The sequence below is a fragment of the Epinephelus lanceolatus genome, chromosome 10, assembly GCF_041903045.1.
Source record: "Epinephelus lanceolatus isolate andai-2023 chromosome 10, ASM4190304v1, whole genome shotgun sequence".
NCBI lineage: Eukaryota > Metazoa > Chordata > Actinopteri > Perciformes > Serranidae > Epinephelus > Epinephelus lanceolatus.
In genome coordinates, this window is record NC_135743.1 from 35335720 (window position 1) to 35350228 (window position 14509).

General features: G+C 42.4%; 1 protein-coding gene across 2 annotated transcripts in view; it reads left to right on the forward strand.

Moving 5' to 3' along the window:
- The window catches only part of zfpm2a (zinc finger protein, FOG family member 2a), a 137410-nt gene that overhangs the window by 41990 nt on the left and 80911 nt on the right, over window positions 1–14509 (forward strand). For both annotated transcript variants that reach the window (XM_033640726.2, XM_078171975.1), the window contains exon 3: window positions 3153–3254. In XM_033640726.2, coding sequence (XP_033496617.1) covers window positions 3153–3254 — 102 coding nt within the window. The remainder of the gene's footprint in view (window positions 1–3152; window positions 3255–14509) is intronic.

Sequence of the window (14509 nt, forward strand, 5' to 3'; positions counted from 1 at the left end):
GCAGACAGGGAGGAAAACTGCCAGATTCTGTAATGATGGGAATTTATTGGCATTTAAAGAGACAGTGGCAAGGCATTTCACTAATAGCCTCCCTCCATTGGAGTGCTCTGCCTGCCACAAATTGCATGCAATTCAAACCTATTTTTCAGATAGCGGAGAAGTCTTACAGCTATGCTTGACTTTGGTGAAAAAGGTTGCTTCCTGGAATTGACTTTATCTGTTGAAGCATAATCTGCATCAACAACCAAATATGCAGTATCAACTGACTAGCACTACCACTGCTGGGGGGATGGCGGGCACCCCCCTGCCCCTAATATTACATTCTGAAAATCATTGCCAGGCTCCAGTACTAGCAAAACTGTGATGGGTTTAGAAAAGTGGCAGTGGGTTAAAGTCATCGAGCCTAGAATTCAGTAACATATAGAACCGTGCAATCTCATGTGAAGACTTAAAAATACTTATACTCCATTTTGCAGAAATTGCGACCTGTCTCTAGACTCAGTGGTCAGGATTAAAGTGCTCTGAGCTCCTTAAAGTCGCACGCAAGAGATTGACATTTTCAAGGGCTTCCTTGGCAGAGACAATGCTAAAAGGGAGAGAAAAAGCCAATATGACTTTGTTGCTACCTTGCTCCAGGAATTGTTTGTGTAAATCGCCTATAAGCTTATTGACCTGAATGCGTAGCACGCTGCGTGTGACTGCGATTTGGCTAGAGAGCTGTCCTTTGATAGAGCAGCGATAGGGCTGATTTTAACAGCTCACTGGCTCCTCTTGCATGCCCGCCAACCCTGCACCCAGCAGGCCGCCTCGCCTCCCCACCACCCCCCCTCGTCCCTTCTGTTCTGTTCAGCCTTCTCTCACTCAACCTTAAGTATCTCCATTTGATTGCTCAGGAAAAGGAACCTAAGCCAGATGTAAATTATGATCTAGGTGATAATGTAGAGGATGATCATTGACAATCTGTCTCTCTTGATAAGACAGCAGAGGGTTTCAATTCAAATTATGAAACATGGCAGAGTCCCTATTACTTACAGCGAATGAAATGGAGCACCTCAGTCAATCTGTTTCCATATCAGAAAGGTCAAAATTCCTATGTTGTTTAAAACCATAAAAACGGGTCTCCATATTCGTCTGTATTGCAGGTTTTTATCAAACCCACACTGTAAGCAAAAGAGTGCTGCTCCAGCACTTCTTCCTCTGCTGTGCTTTTCCTAGTGACATTTGTGCAGGAAACTTCATCAAAGCCCTGTGACATTGTTCCCTGTGAGGTTGCCTGGGCGATTGTGTTTAAAATGCATTGCAAACTGTGTTAGATAGAAGGCAGAAAATCCTTAATCACTGCTTAATTAAGGAATCATCTTGTAGCTTCATTTCCCGGGCTGTAATTAAACACTTCCAATACGTTTCGTTACAGGGCTTAACATGTTCGCCTGAGATCAAGGTAGTGCCTTTAATGTTATCTCGCCAGCTTTTTTTAAACTCCGCTCCATTGGAAGGAACTGTTGATATACGCCTTTGTTATCCTCGTCATAATACGAGCCTAGTATGCTAAAGAGGTTCTCCAGGCCCAACAATAAATAGTGGGGGAATTTAGTTGAGTGGGCTCCCTGATAATATACTGGGAAATGGAAGGAGTGCAGGGAGAAATCGCCAGCCCAAGCAGACACTTGCATAAGCAAAACTGGGTCATAATGACCTCATGTACTGTAAGTAGGACATTTCTGCAGACTTCCCTTCAGTATCACTTTTTTTCTTCGTATACATCTCTTTTAGTGTGAGGCAGAAAGCTGACATCCTTTTGGCAATGTTTGCTACCTTCTTTGAAGTGAGCCATGTCAAAAAAAAGCTAAACAAGCATGGTGTGTGTGCTTGATCTGGAGATTAACCTAACTGAGGACGGACGGCGCTGGAGTGAAGTAGTGTGTGTCCCGTGGCAGTTGTCACTGGAAGTGTGATAACTAACACTCTGAAATGCTTTTTTGGAAGCTGTGGGGGGAAAATCAGATACAGATGTAGTAAACAACCACATGCCAACAACGTGTATGTATGTCCTATCATATTTGGTGACAGGTGTGATTTTTATTACATGCTGTACAAGCCACATCTTTACGATATATTGTCTTTGTCATCCTAATATATTCACATTTAAATCTACACATCGATCCCTTTTTTTCCTTGTTGAGTGTGTGAAGTGTAGTAATCCATTGTAGTAATCCAGGCCTGTCCTTGACCGTTCACTATTGGGTTTAAAACATCAAAGGGATGAAAACGATATGGTGACAAAAGTGAGAGAAATGTTCCTCCACAAACTATCAACTACCACTACATGCCCCAAGCAGATTTGCTCTTACTTGCCCGAGTTTGGAGAGACACTGTGCAACCACTGTGTCAGCCACATTGGATTTATTCAGAGCACCACACTAGGGGCACCTACTAAGCACTGATTTATGTGCCTATAAACTTTGAGTACAAACTGTGCTTACTGTAGACATGCAAAAATAGATTTTTTTTTCTTTTTTACAGTAAGTGCATCTTGGAGTGCTCAACAAGCGCTCCGGTCCGTGTTACTGCTGCACACTCGGAGGTGGAGTCTGTTTAACAAGGTCTTTAAGCACTTACATCCTGGAGAGAGATACCCAAATATCCCTTAGCATGGTCTGTGTGAGCCCCGAGACTGTAAATCAGCCCTACATCCTATAACACACATTCTAGCTCACTCCACAATAGATCAAACGGTAATAAATAGCCACCTCTCTCCCACACATTGCTTTCCTTCCTGTTCCATGGGGCTTCCTCCTGTTCCTGCAAGCTCTCATGGGAACTCCTTTTACATAAAAGTTTGCAGCTGGACCTGGTGAGCTCACTGCAAATATACATATACAGAACCATAAAAACACACATTCGCACACAATGACAATGTCTCATATGACTTCAGATTGTGATATGCTCAAATATTACAGGAAAGGATTATAAAACTGAAAGATTTTTGCTGGGATAATATCCAAATTCCTAAGACTCTACCCTTTGAAAGGGCAGCACAGTCCATAATGTAGTGCTTAATTAAATTAGGTGTCCGAGCATTAAATTTGGATTGAGTGCTTTTCACTTTGTCTTGTGTGCTTTATGGGACTTCCTTTTTTCCTGCTTTGCAGGAGAGGAAGATGGCAACCGAGAAGCAGGAGAGTCAGAGATGGACGGGCCGGGCGAGAAGACCAGGCATACCACCGTGGGGCCAGATGAATGGGATGGTCCAAGTAAGAAAAGTCTTCATATCACTTTCCTTGATAGCATCTTAGGGCCATCTGACAGAGTGAGAACTAAACTGCAATGCATGCTTCATAGTTTGAGGTAAGGTGTTTGAGCAGAAAGATGCATCAAGATATTTACAGACACTTCTGGTTCAAAATTAAGAAAGCATTTTGTCTTTTACAGCAACCATAGATGGTCAAACGAGTGGGAAGTCTGTATGCTATATAACAAGCTACTTTAACTGAATGCTCACCCACCATTCACTTAACAGTACATTCAATTACCAACAATTGCTCGCTCAAGAAAAAGCAGGTCTATCACTTCTTTTTGTACAGAGACCTCTAATGCAATGCAGATGTAGCTTTTTTGAAGAGTATACAACACATTTTTTAATCTTGTTTTGCCCTTTTACTAAAAGTAACTTCATCAAAGTGATGGATAATACATTGAACAAGATAGTTGCACAGCAATTACTGCTCAGCAATAGCCTGCACCCACACTGCTGAACACACAAAATGTGATTCCTTTTAATGCATAAAATGACCTCAAGAATTTATTGCAGGTACATGCGTTTGTAGAAAAAAAGAGAGAGAGAGAGAAAAGAAGAGAGAGAGAGGGAGAGAGAGGGAGAGAAAAAAGTGGATTTGGGCAAGTTGTGCTTGCTAGCTCAAAGCCCCCCGGGGTGTGTATTTTATACTGACAGTGAATCAGTGTTATCGCACCTATCAGATAATGCATTTATCATTAAATTTCACATTTGCATTTAAATCTGGGGAAGGAAATGAGCATTGCTGGCTAAAGATAAGAACGCCGGGACGACAGTAATAAACCATCACTGTGATCAGTCAGGAGACAGGGCTGAGGGGGTCAGCTCAGAACTATGGGGGCCATGACAAAAAGAAGGCATCACATGCGGAAAAAGGCCCTTTTGGGCGAGAAAATGCTGAGCTTAAAAATACTGCTTTGAAAAGGAGGGATGGATGTAGCATGACTAGATGTATGACTGACTGTAATTATCCTTCCCCCCTTCTACTTAGCCATCAGAATGAGAATTAGAGGCTCAGAAACACACTGCTGGACAGGCGGCGGAGAGAGAGGAGGGAGACTTGAGTTTTATGGGAGTAAAGTGTCTCTTGCATACAGTGAGGATGGCTGAACTGCAGAGGAGGTGATGTGAGACATGATGCCCATTTCATGTTTTACTAAACCACAGCCTGAGTGGCTCCGAGTTATCAAGCGACATCCAGTTTGAAGACTTCAGCACTGTGTCCTAATCTCTGCTGTATTACAACCTGAAAAATGTCACTTAGCACATGGCTGCATCCAACTAAAAGAAACATGCTAGTACACATGTACACATTCGAAGGAAAGCATGAAAATTGTGTTGGTGATCAACATGTAACTTACTCGACATCTCTATGATATGATGACTTACACAGAGGCATTCGTGCCCCTCCTCTATTTTCTCAATGGGCAGCACAGAGTGGGCAGAAATTAATCTCGGTGCATAATAATGCCATTCACTCTCCCATCATGGCTGCCATGAAAGGTCATTTCCCTTTTTAATTTTTCCCATTGTGCTGGAAAAGTCAGATGGGCATGTTATAATTTGAATAAAGAGGGGAATCAGACAATCAGATAGGAACATTTGAAATGACATGACTTCCTGTTCAAAGCGATTAAAAGCAAATTTATTTAGTTTGAGACTGTCTACCCTTTAATCTCTTTGTAAATGTTCAGATAGTTGAGCATTCAAAAGTTCTTTGTTATTCTTTGGCTTAAGTTTAAGCAGGTGTGATTATGATCACCAACAGATAATTTTTAATCACTGCGAGTGTGCATCTGAATAGGATGTGTAATGGCCGTTACATAAAAAGAGAGTGAAGCCTTTTAATGAGGTGGGCTAACTCGGAACATGCCCACCTGCTTTGGTGATTCTATTGAAGCACCTCCATGCCGTTTCCCTTTTGCTGAGTAACAACAAAAGCCTTTACAATCTACATCCTTTAATTGAACTTTTTTTTTTGTCCCTGCATTTCATCTCCACTTTAGTAACTCATGTCAAGTGCTGTCCGCGATTGCCCCCTGTTCTCTGATTGTCTTTCTGTCTGTAACAGCAGAGGAGCGTACAGAATGACTCACTATTAATCTGATAGCTGCCTCTTCTGTGCTGTGCAGAGTGCTGGGTCTCTGATGTGGAACACCCAGCGAGTTCCCTTTCTCTCCTCTCGTCTCTACAAGTATGTCCTTAAGCAAATCTGCACACTGATCTTCTGTTCATTTCTCGTCACGGATGTTTCGCAATCAGCTGCTGATTTGGGAGATAGCGTGTCATGCTATTCTATTCATTTTCATGGACTGGCGGTGATAGGGATCTGACTCTGTCTCTCTCATTCTCTCCCACTCGCTCTCCTCTAGGCTAATTGGGAGTGGTGTGTGTTAGCTAGCTAACTCTGCTAATGAACTTGTTCTCAGCCTTATCTAAATGCGTGCTCATGTAAACTACACCCCCTTCTGAAAGTCATGAAAATCCAGGGTTCGTTAAGAGCGCTGTAATTATGATCACTGCCATTTCTACTGAAAGTGTTCAGCCTGCAAGATCCTACTTGTTTCAGTGTGGTATTCAGTCAGACATACAAAATGTTAATCTATTTTTACAAACCTATATAAACTGATGAACATCTGAAGCAGGATTGGAAGTCTAATGGCCTTTAATTATAGAAACAATATTCCAGTCTGTGTTTTCCACCAGTGACGTAATGAAGTTTGGCTGATTATACATGTAACTGGTGAACACGAAGCTGGTTGAAGTCATTTATATAAATTCATTGAAAGAAAGCATGTATGCATAAATATGAATCCCACTACATTTCTTGAAAAAGCAGTGGGACTGCGCAGTGATTGGCTAGTACTTGTCCCGCCATTGCGTCAAAGTCAGAGGCTGTTAGGGTGAGGGCAGTGAGGTCTTGGTTACGGCTGTAACAAGCCAATCACAGCCCGGTTAGGTGAGCCTTGCCAAGAAATACAGTGGGATTTATAATAATGCAGCATGTATACATGAATGTACTCTGCATGTTAATTAGTAGCAACATTAGCCAGGATTTTGGGCTAATTAAGTGTTAATCAATATTTTCAACAAAAAGTAGAGAAGAAAATACAATACAACTTTATTGTCCACCAATGTGAAGATTTTCCAACGTATCCTCATACAGTGGTTTGATTGATATCCTACAAAACCGTACAGTATGTATGATATCCTATAAATTAGTGCCCCACGAATGATGTTACGTACTGAATGCAGACATAACAGAGGTTAAGTTTAAGTGAATATAGTTACTGAGGTTAGGTTTAGGAAAAGAAACATGGTGATATCATACCTTAAAATGACTCAAAGTTCACACAGTTTCCAAAACAGGTCTTCTGGATAAAGTCCTGTGTTTTGTGACCCAAGCACCACCCCAACCTGCCTCTGTCTTTACTCCCGTTAGCCCGTTGGTCAAGTGATTGCAGCTTTCCCAAAGACACAAATTACTGGCTCATGATTACATGGGGATATGTATGAATTTTGGTGCATTACTTCTCATTGGAAAACATACAGACAGTGTATAGAACAGCCTGAATTTTTAAAATTTCAAATAATGAAACATTATTAAAGGGACACTCTATCTAAGTCTAAAGATATTTATAATTAAAAAAAAACAGCCTGTAATACAAACTCGTGGCATGAACTTTGGAAGTTGTGGTCATTTAACACGCATGGAGGTTCTAATGAGATGCAATTAAGCGATCAATTATTATGGGAGGCTTTACCTATACTTAATACTAAAAGTGAAAACATCTCAGGCTCTGCTGCTTTGAGTTTGACCATTCTTTTAAAAATTTGTTTGTTGTGAATCCAGAGATATACTCGCTTTCTGCTATGTATGGTGGCTGCCTTGCTGACCTGCATCCTTGGTACACATCTGCAAGATGCAATAAGCACATGAATGATAGGGGGAGTGTAGCAAGAATAAGAGAAAAATACTTTCCAATGTTACAGCAAGTTTGATACACACTATCCACTATGGCACTGCTGTCGCCTTTTTACCATCATGATCCAGGGTGATCTCAGAATTAGTAATAAAGTAACCTCCTCAAGTGTTACCATGTTTATTGTTTACATGATGCAAATCTAGGAGTTCAATACAGTCTCTGGTGTGCCCCCTAGAAGAATCCTCCAGTAACACACATAGTCCATTTTATATGGTCAGTTCTGAGCAGGACGCAGCCAGTTGTCAATGCAAACATGTGGTTAAAGTGCGAGTATATCTTTGGTTAAAGTCCCCCAACCTTTCTGGTATGCAATGCAATATTAGGTTGCTTGAATGCCCCCTCAACACAGAACATTAGAGACAACATGTAAAACAAGCATTATTGATATTCTGAATTGAATTAAATTGAAAATTCTAATCTCAAAAAAAGAATAATATCAATAGTAACGTACAGGTACATTACAGTAGTCATGTAGCTGTCAGTTTGCAGCTGAGGTGTTAACATTCTAAATCCCGGCGTGGTGAAACTGTACTCTTTAACTCCTAAAGTAAAGTAATTCTGCCTTTGCATCACACATAGCGGTGAGCTCAGGATCCAAGATATTTCAGCAAACACACATAAAATAAGATACACAGCAAAAAAGGAGATACAGAAGGAGGGGGTGAGTGTGACAGAGAGGTAACAGAAGCCATGTGATCACCTTGTCCACAAATCTCTTCTCTTGGCTGTCCCTAATGGCCGGCGTGGCCCAGCTTGCTCAGCTCCTGGTGCCAGCTGGGCATCGGCCAGGGCGAGGCAGGGGTCAGCCGAAGGAGTGGCCATCTGAGAATCTACCTGACGGTCAGACCCAGACGGAGCACAAGCAAAGACAGCCCCCCACCACCCCCGCCACCCTAAAAACCATATCCATTTTCATCCACCCCCTTCCTTCCCTTTTAAAGACATCAAACATGCACACGCTGAAAACGCAGCTTCACTCAGATGTAAAAACTCTTGAGTCTCATTTTTGACTCCAGCCAACCCAGAAGGGTCTGTGGCCGATCCTTCTTCTTCCATTCTCCCTCCCAAAAAAAAAAAAAAAACAATAACCATTTCAGGTTTAATGCACATATGTCATGCTAGGAGAATTGGAGGACCAGATGGCCACGATACTGTGGCAGGTGCCTCAACAAATGTTTGCGGTTGCCCGTGCTGCTATTTATATCGTGGTGAAACACAGACACGCAAATATTTGCAAAAGGACAGTGGGCCCTTTTTGTTGGGAGTCAAAGTGATCAGCAAAATAAACAGATGGGATTAAACCTTTTGGGCATCAGTCACCTGAACTTTGAAATTCCCTCAGTTCATCTAAAGAAACTTCTTGTTCTAGAGGAAAATGCTGAAAGGTAGAAGATGATTCTGTTTAATTGTAATCAACAGTGCATAATGTTCATATTTTTGCATTTTAGTCACGGAAGATTTTCAACATTTGGCCCCAGCTGAACTAAAAGTAAACTGACCCAAACTCCAGCATAAATACAGCTAAAAACTTTTAAATTCCTGCACAGCGACAGTCCATTTGAGAACAGTTCAGTCAGGTTGCTCTCAGTAAACAAGGCATTTTCTAACTCAGCACCCAAGTCCATTATAAAGTCAGGGTGTCGTCAAGGAAGGAGGGGCGAGCCGAAATGAGAGAGAGAGACAAACGGAGCACCCAGATGCAGATTAGGCTGCAGAAGATGAGGGTGTAAAAGGGATTTAATGGTAGGATGGATTAGAGAAATCCTTGTAACAATGTTAAATAATTATGGTTCCAGCCGAGATCAAAGCGCCATTGATTGAACCCCTCAAGCCTTCAGCACACAGAGTCTTGGAAAGCAAAGATTGGTAAACTAGTGCTCAGACCACTCCGGCTGCTCCAGTTAAATTGGATTGGAAATATTAGGATATAGATGAATCCTTCAGGAGGCTTTCGCAAAGCTTTTGTCACCGGAAATGTAGCTTGGGAGCGGTATGAAAGGTTTGATAGTGTACTGTCTCGACAGAATCATAAGACGAGGGTGTCGCAGCTGTCTCCACTGATACCTAAGCGTTTTAAGTAGACTTATAGACACACTTGACTGTTATATCAGCAAACTGAAAACTTTCAGCACAGGCTTTCATTCAAGGTTTTATTTTTTTTCCCCCCCTCGTCTTGTAATCAAGAAATTTGGACGTGCATCATGGCAATTCTCTCTCAGAAAAGGAAAGGTTTTATCTCGCTCCTCCAGGGGTTTATTCAAAGTCTTCAGACAAGTCTCACAAAACATGAATGACACTGAGATTGCTGATACTGATGATGAAAGTCCATCATCAGCTTCTCTGTGAGTTCTGGGCCCTGAGTGATGTAAAATTAAATTGCAATCAAAGTGCTATGTGTAAACATTGTCCGCCTTTTCCAAATACATTTATTCCTTAGGAGATTGCTGATGAAGGCTTTATACTATATGCATCACCTGTGTGCAGAGAATACACCCTCCCCCACTGCCACACACATATTTTTTTTCTCACAAATTCACAATGTGTGATTATAATGATGAAATATGCAACAAGAGATTAGACAAATCACTGTACTCCTATGCTGCATCGTCTCGATGCAAATTTAGTCACTGATCCGCTATACTAAGAGGCTTTATGAGGGAACTTCATGGTTGTTAGTTATATAATCTAAAATAGGGCAAAATGCAATCACTGTTCTTATCATCTGAGGAAGATGTCACTATATTCAGTTCTAGTTTTGTGCGGATACGTGGGATGTGGCACACTAAGAATGCCTTTAATAAAATCATTCACTTCCAACCATTTTGTCCACGTTTCAACTGAATCTGTGTCCACTTACAATGCCGTCTTTTTACTCTGATTACTTACTATTTCACACTAAGAAGTCCAAAGAATTGAGAAGAAAATGAGAGCTGTTGCTAAATATGAAGCTGACTTTAAGCGCGGCTGGTGGTGCTGTTTCTGCCCCCAGGGACTTGACATCCATCGCGTCTTTCTTTAGCTCTCTGAATATGTTTGTTCTGCAGTGCTTACCCTCCCAGGCGCTGTAGCTGCACACGTTTTTCTAAGAGGTATCATTGTAATTGGTTGAATATTTGATGTGTGTATTTAGCATTAACATGGAGACACTCGTGCAAGCAGTGCTAGGGGGATATAATGCTGGGTAAACTCTGGGTTGCTCAACTGAAACTTACTCGCATGTGGAAATTTTCATTTCTTTTAGCTCCATTTTTAAATAAAAGTATAGAGTATATTTGAGTGGTTTGTACTTCTTTTTCTTGCATGAATTTACAAGGCTTTTTTTTTTTTTGCCGAATCTGGATACACATGCTTCAAAGAGTTTATATGCATGACTCAAATCCATTGAGTTTGGTCACCTCACATTATTATTTGGCCATAGGAATGCACTCACTCCCATCCAAGCCATATCTCTCCCCAGTCCCCAACCCCCTTCTCTCACTCTCACACACACACTTGTGTACAGCCTTCACACTGATAGGTATTGATATCGGAACAGTGCCCCCGCCTGTGAAGGCCTCTCATTGGTGATGAACAGCTGGGCCCAGCTTGGCCCCGCTGGTCACGCCAATTCCACCTCCTCCTTTTTTTTTCTGTTTAGGGGTGGTGGGGGGTGGGGCCCGCTTGTCAAGTGAATTAAAATACCAAATAATAGTAATAATAATGATAATAAAAAGTTAATAAAAAATGGCATGTTCCTCCCTGATTGTGCGGGTGTTGTGGTATTCAATTATGCAATTTTCATTGGCATATTAATCATCTTTTCAACAAACAAGCCGCCGTTAATTAAAGCAAAGCATGGATAAAGACGTGTTGCCGGATCATCACTCCGTTTATCACCGCGCACAGACCCGCAGTTAAGTAAATTCAGGCTGTGAGATGAATTTCAATGGTCTCCCTGTTTCTTCCTCTGCGTGTTTGTGTGTGTATGTGTGTGTGTGCGCAGTTAACCATGTATTTATGCACATTGTGTTTGGAGGTGTGGTTAGTGACGTTTCATGTCAGTCTGTGTGGGAAATCACATATTACTAGCGGTTGAGAATTACTTTAATTGTTTAATACAGACCTCCTATTCATGTGGGAGGTCTCTCTTTTATCGCCCCCCTTTCTTCTTCTCACAGATTTGAATGTTAAATTCTCTTTGATTATGACTACCACTGTTCAGATGAGTCAGACTGACTTCAGTTGAGTAAATTTAGATTTTTCCTTTGCCTCTCAGTGGCCACACTGAGCATGCAGAGGAGGCCAGTGGAACTATATGACATCTCTGTACACAGAGGACAGCTCTGCCCATTTTCCTTGTCTCTTTTTCTCTTGCTTTTTGTGCCGCCTCTGTGCCTTGCTCATTGGTGGGAGGGGATGGAGATTATTCAGGATCTGGTAAGATATGGGCTTCTCTAATCATAGCTCAGTGCCTCTACTGTCATTCAGTCACTAAATAGAAGTGGGGGGAAAATGTCTTGGTGACGGGAGCAGCCAGACAGCCATGCAAGTACTTGAGTTCCGCCAGCAGGAAAAAAGAACTCAAGGCATCTGTAGACATGTCGCCTTGTCCCTGTCCCTCATTGTGGTGCAACTTTATCAGCACCAGCCGCTCACCCACTTGCTAAACTGGAGGGCCAGTCGTCTCTTAACTTAAACATAAGATCTTTGTGGTTTGAAGCACTCGGCTGCTCTGCGCCCCAATGTGGATCTGAAAGGCAAACACGACTCCAGTGTCGCCGTCGCCCATCACAAAATCACACCTCATGGAAAACTTGTTTCTGCTGTGTTAGCTCGAATCTAAATGCACTCAAACAGACTGTTGCACTGGAGCAACATCCCCCCCTTCCCCTTCCCCCCTCCCCAAAGAAGAAAAAGAGAGGTGATGGAGAAAGAAAGAGAGAGGGAGGGAGAGAGTGAGGAAGAGGGAGAGTGGGAAAGAGATGGAGATGGAGGAAAGAGGAGGAGGAGTGAGAGAGGGGGAGAGAAAAGTCAAAAACCTCCACATAACAATGCCGGAGAAAAATCAGAACATTTTCCACCGAAAGATGGGCCATTTCCAAATCCTTGTGCCCTATCAGACAAATTAAAGTAAATCAAGCATGAAATGAAGCAGAAGAGCCCGGAGATAAGGCTCCTTTAAGTCGTTTACAGATTAGGACAGAGAGAGAGAGAGAGAGGGAGAGGTGCATCTGGTCTCTGGCAGTGAAGGAGGCTAGTTTCTCATTTCACAATAGCAGCCTGTGTATAGGATTACTCTCCCCTGTCACCGACATGAGGAGCAGTGGGGGAATAGACGTCCACAAAATGTGTCTAAATATGTCCCCTCAGAAATGTTTCGAACCGAAAACCTCTCAGTGTTGGCCAGATGTGACATGTGATAAACAAACATGTCACACGCGGTGTTTGACCTGGTGTATTTGTTTGTTATTTCATTCGCCTCTTCACCTTTTCTTATGCTCAAGTGGCTTCATCACCGTGCGGCTTAAAAAATTCAAATGAATTCAGGATTGGCTGAGCCGCGTCACGTGATTGTACGGCTGTCAGCTCCTATGCGCATGTTAAGCACGCCACAGATCAGGTTTGGGGGAGGCGGGAAGGGGAGGTGGCGGAGGTGGTGTTGGTGGCGGTGGGGGGTGTTGTACAAATTATATTCTCAAAATGTGATTTTGTTTTAATGTTGCATCGCTCTGTAAACTGGGTTGTTTAATATGTACGTCGTACTTCTATTTTCTGTCTTACATCAACAGATTAATTGCTGTTTTATTTTAGTACTCGCAAATAATCAAAACATAATTATGGAGCTAGTTGCTCATGGAGGAATGATATTTTACAGTGCGCGTACACACACACATACACACACACACACAGGCAGGCACACACACACCCCCATCTCATTCATGCATGCACGCAAATGCAAGCAGGAACTAAACAACCCCCCCCCTCTTGGCACACACATGCCTACTTACACACACACAGGCACCCACACAAGGCAAGGGTGCGCTGCTCTTTGATGCCGCCCGTCGAGCTCTCGCTGGATTTTGTTTCACTCCTTTCGTATCTCTTTTCTGGGAGTGATGAGAGGTGGGCTCGGCTGCGGCGCTCGGCTCGCTGTGAGAGAGACGAGAGCTGGCCCGCGTCGCCGGGTAGCTGCTCTCCAAAGCCTCGACCTTGACCTTCCCGGCCCAAGTCTTAGGTTTAGCTCCTTTATCGCGCTATCTCCAGGCATTTAAAAATACTCCTGAAACTCAATGATTTAACCCGCTTTTACGCTGTTCACATCAAAACTGGATGAAAAAAAAAAAAAAGCTTAATCCATCTTATCTGTTGACTGTCAAACTGCTCCGGCTAAAACCTACTCACAAAAGACAACTAGGTCACCCAGGAAAAAACAGAATTCCCCGTTACCCAGGGGAAGTTGCAGCCTGGTAATTGACTTGGGAGGAGATTCAGGAGCACTTTAAAAATAGTCTCTTCCTGAATTAACTGCAGAATATCAAGTCTTGGAGGTAGCAATGTTTACTTGTGTTCTTTGCTAAAAAGTTGTTTGTTTAGATATTTCACAGCACAGTCATATACAGATTATTCATACCAACCTCTACCTATAGTTCCTTCCAAATATAACTATTTCATGTCATGCTGCATTTAACACACTTTATTTATGGCAAGACTGAGCAGACAAAATAGCAACTTCCTTTTGCAGCTAAAGTCTTAGTCTTGTTATCCATCCGTCTCAAATACATGCATTCCTGATGCACATACCATCAATTATTCATTCATCCTGACACACTCAGGTGGAGTAACGTCCTTTTGATGGTTTTGAAATTTTAAGAAAAGCATTTAAAATAATCAGATTCCGCAGGAGTGGTGTGTGTCCTCTAGATGTTGTCGGCGATACGCTGATATCTCAGTGTGAGGACAGTCATTCTTTAGGTTTCGCTGTCTCCCTTTACATGCTATCAATAGAAATTGCAGTGCTTCTCTAAAGATGGATGTCTCTGAGATTGTTGTCAGCAAGCCTGCTGCTAACTTCGCCAGGCTTTTGATGAAACGGAGTGCTTCACTGCTGGTATATTTCAATTGTTCAATGACACCAAACAACAGTGTCAGTGTTGGTAATGTACTGCAGGACCAAGTTCTTGTGTGTGAGTTAGTGTGCGTGTGCAGCTGAAGTTTCTCAGTGAATTACTGCAGTTCAAATTCAAAGAGG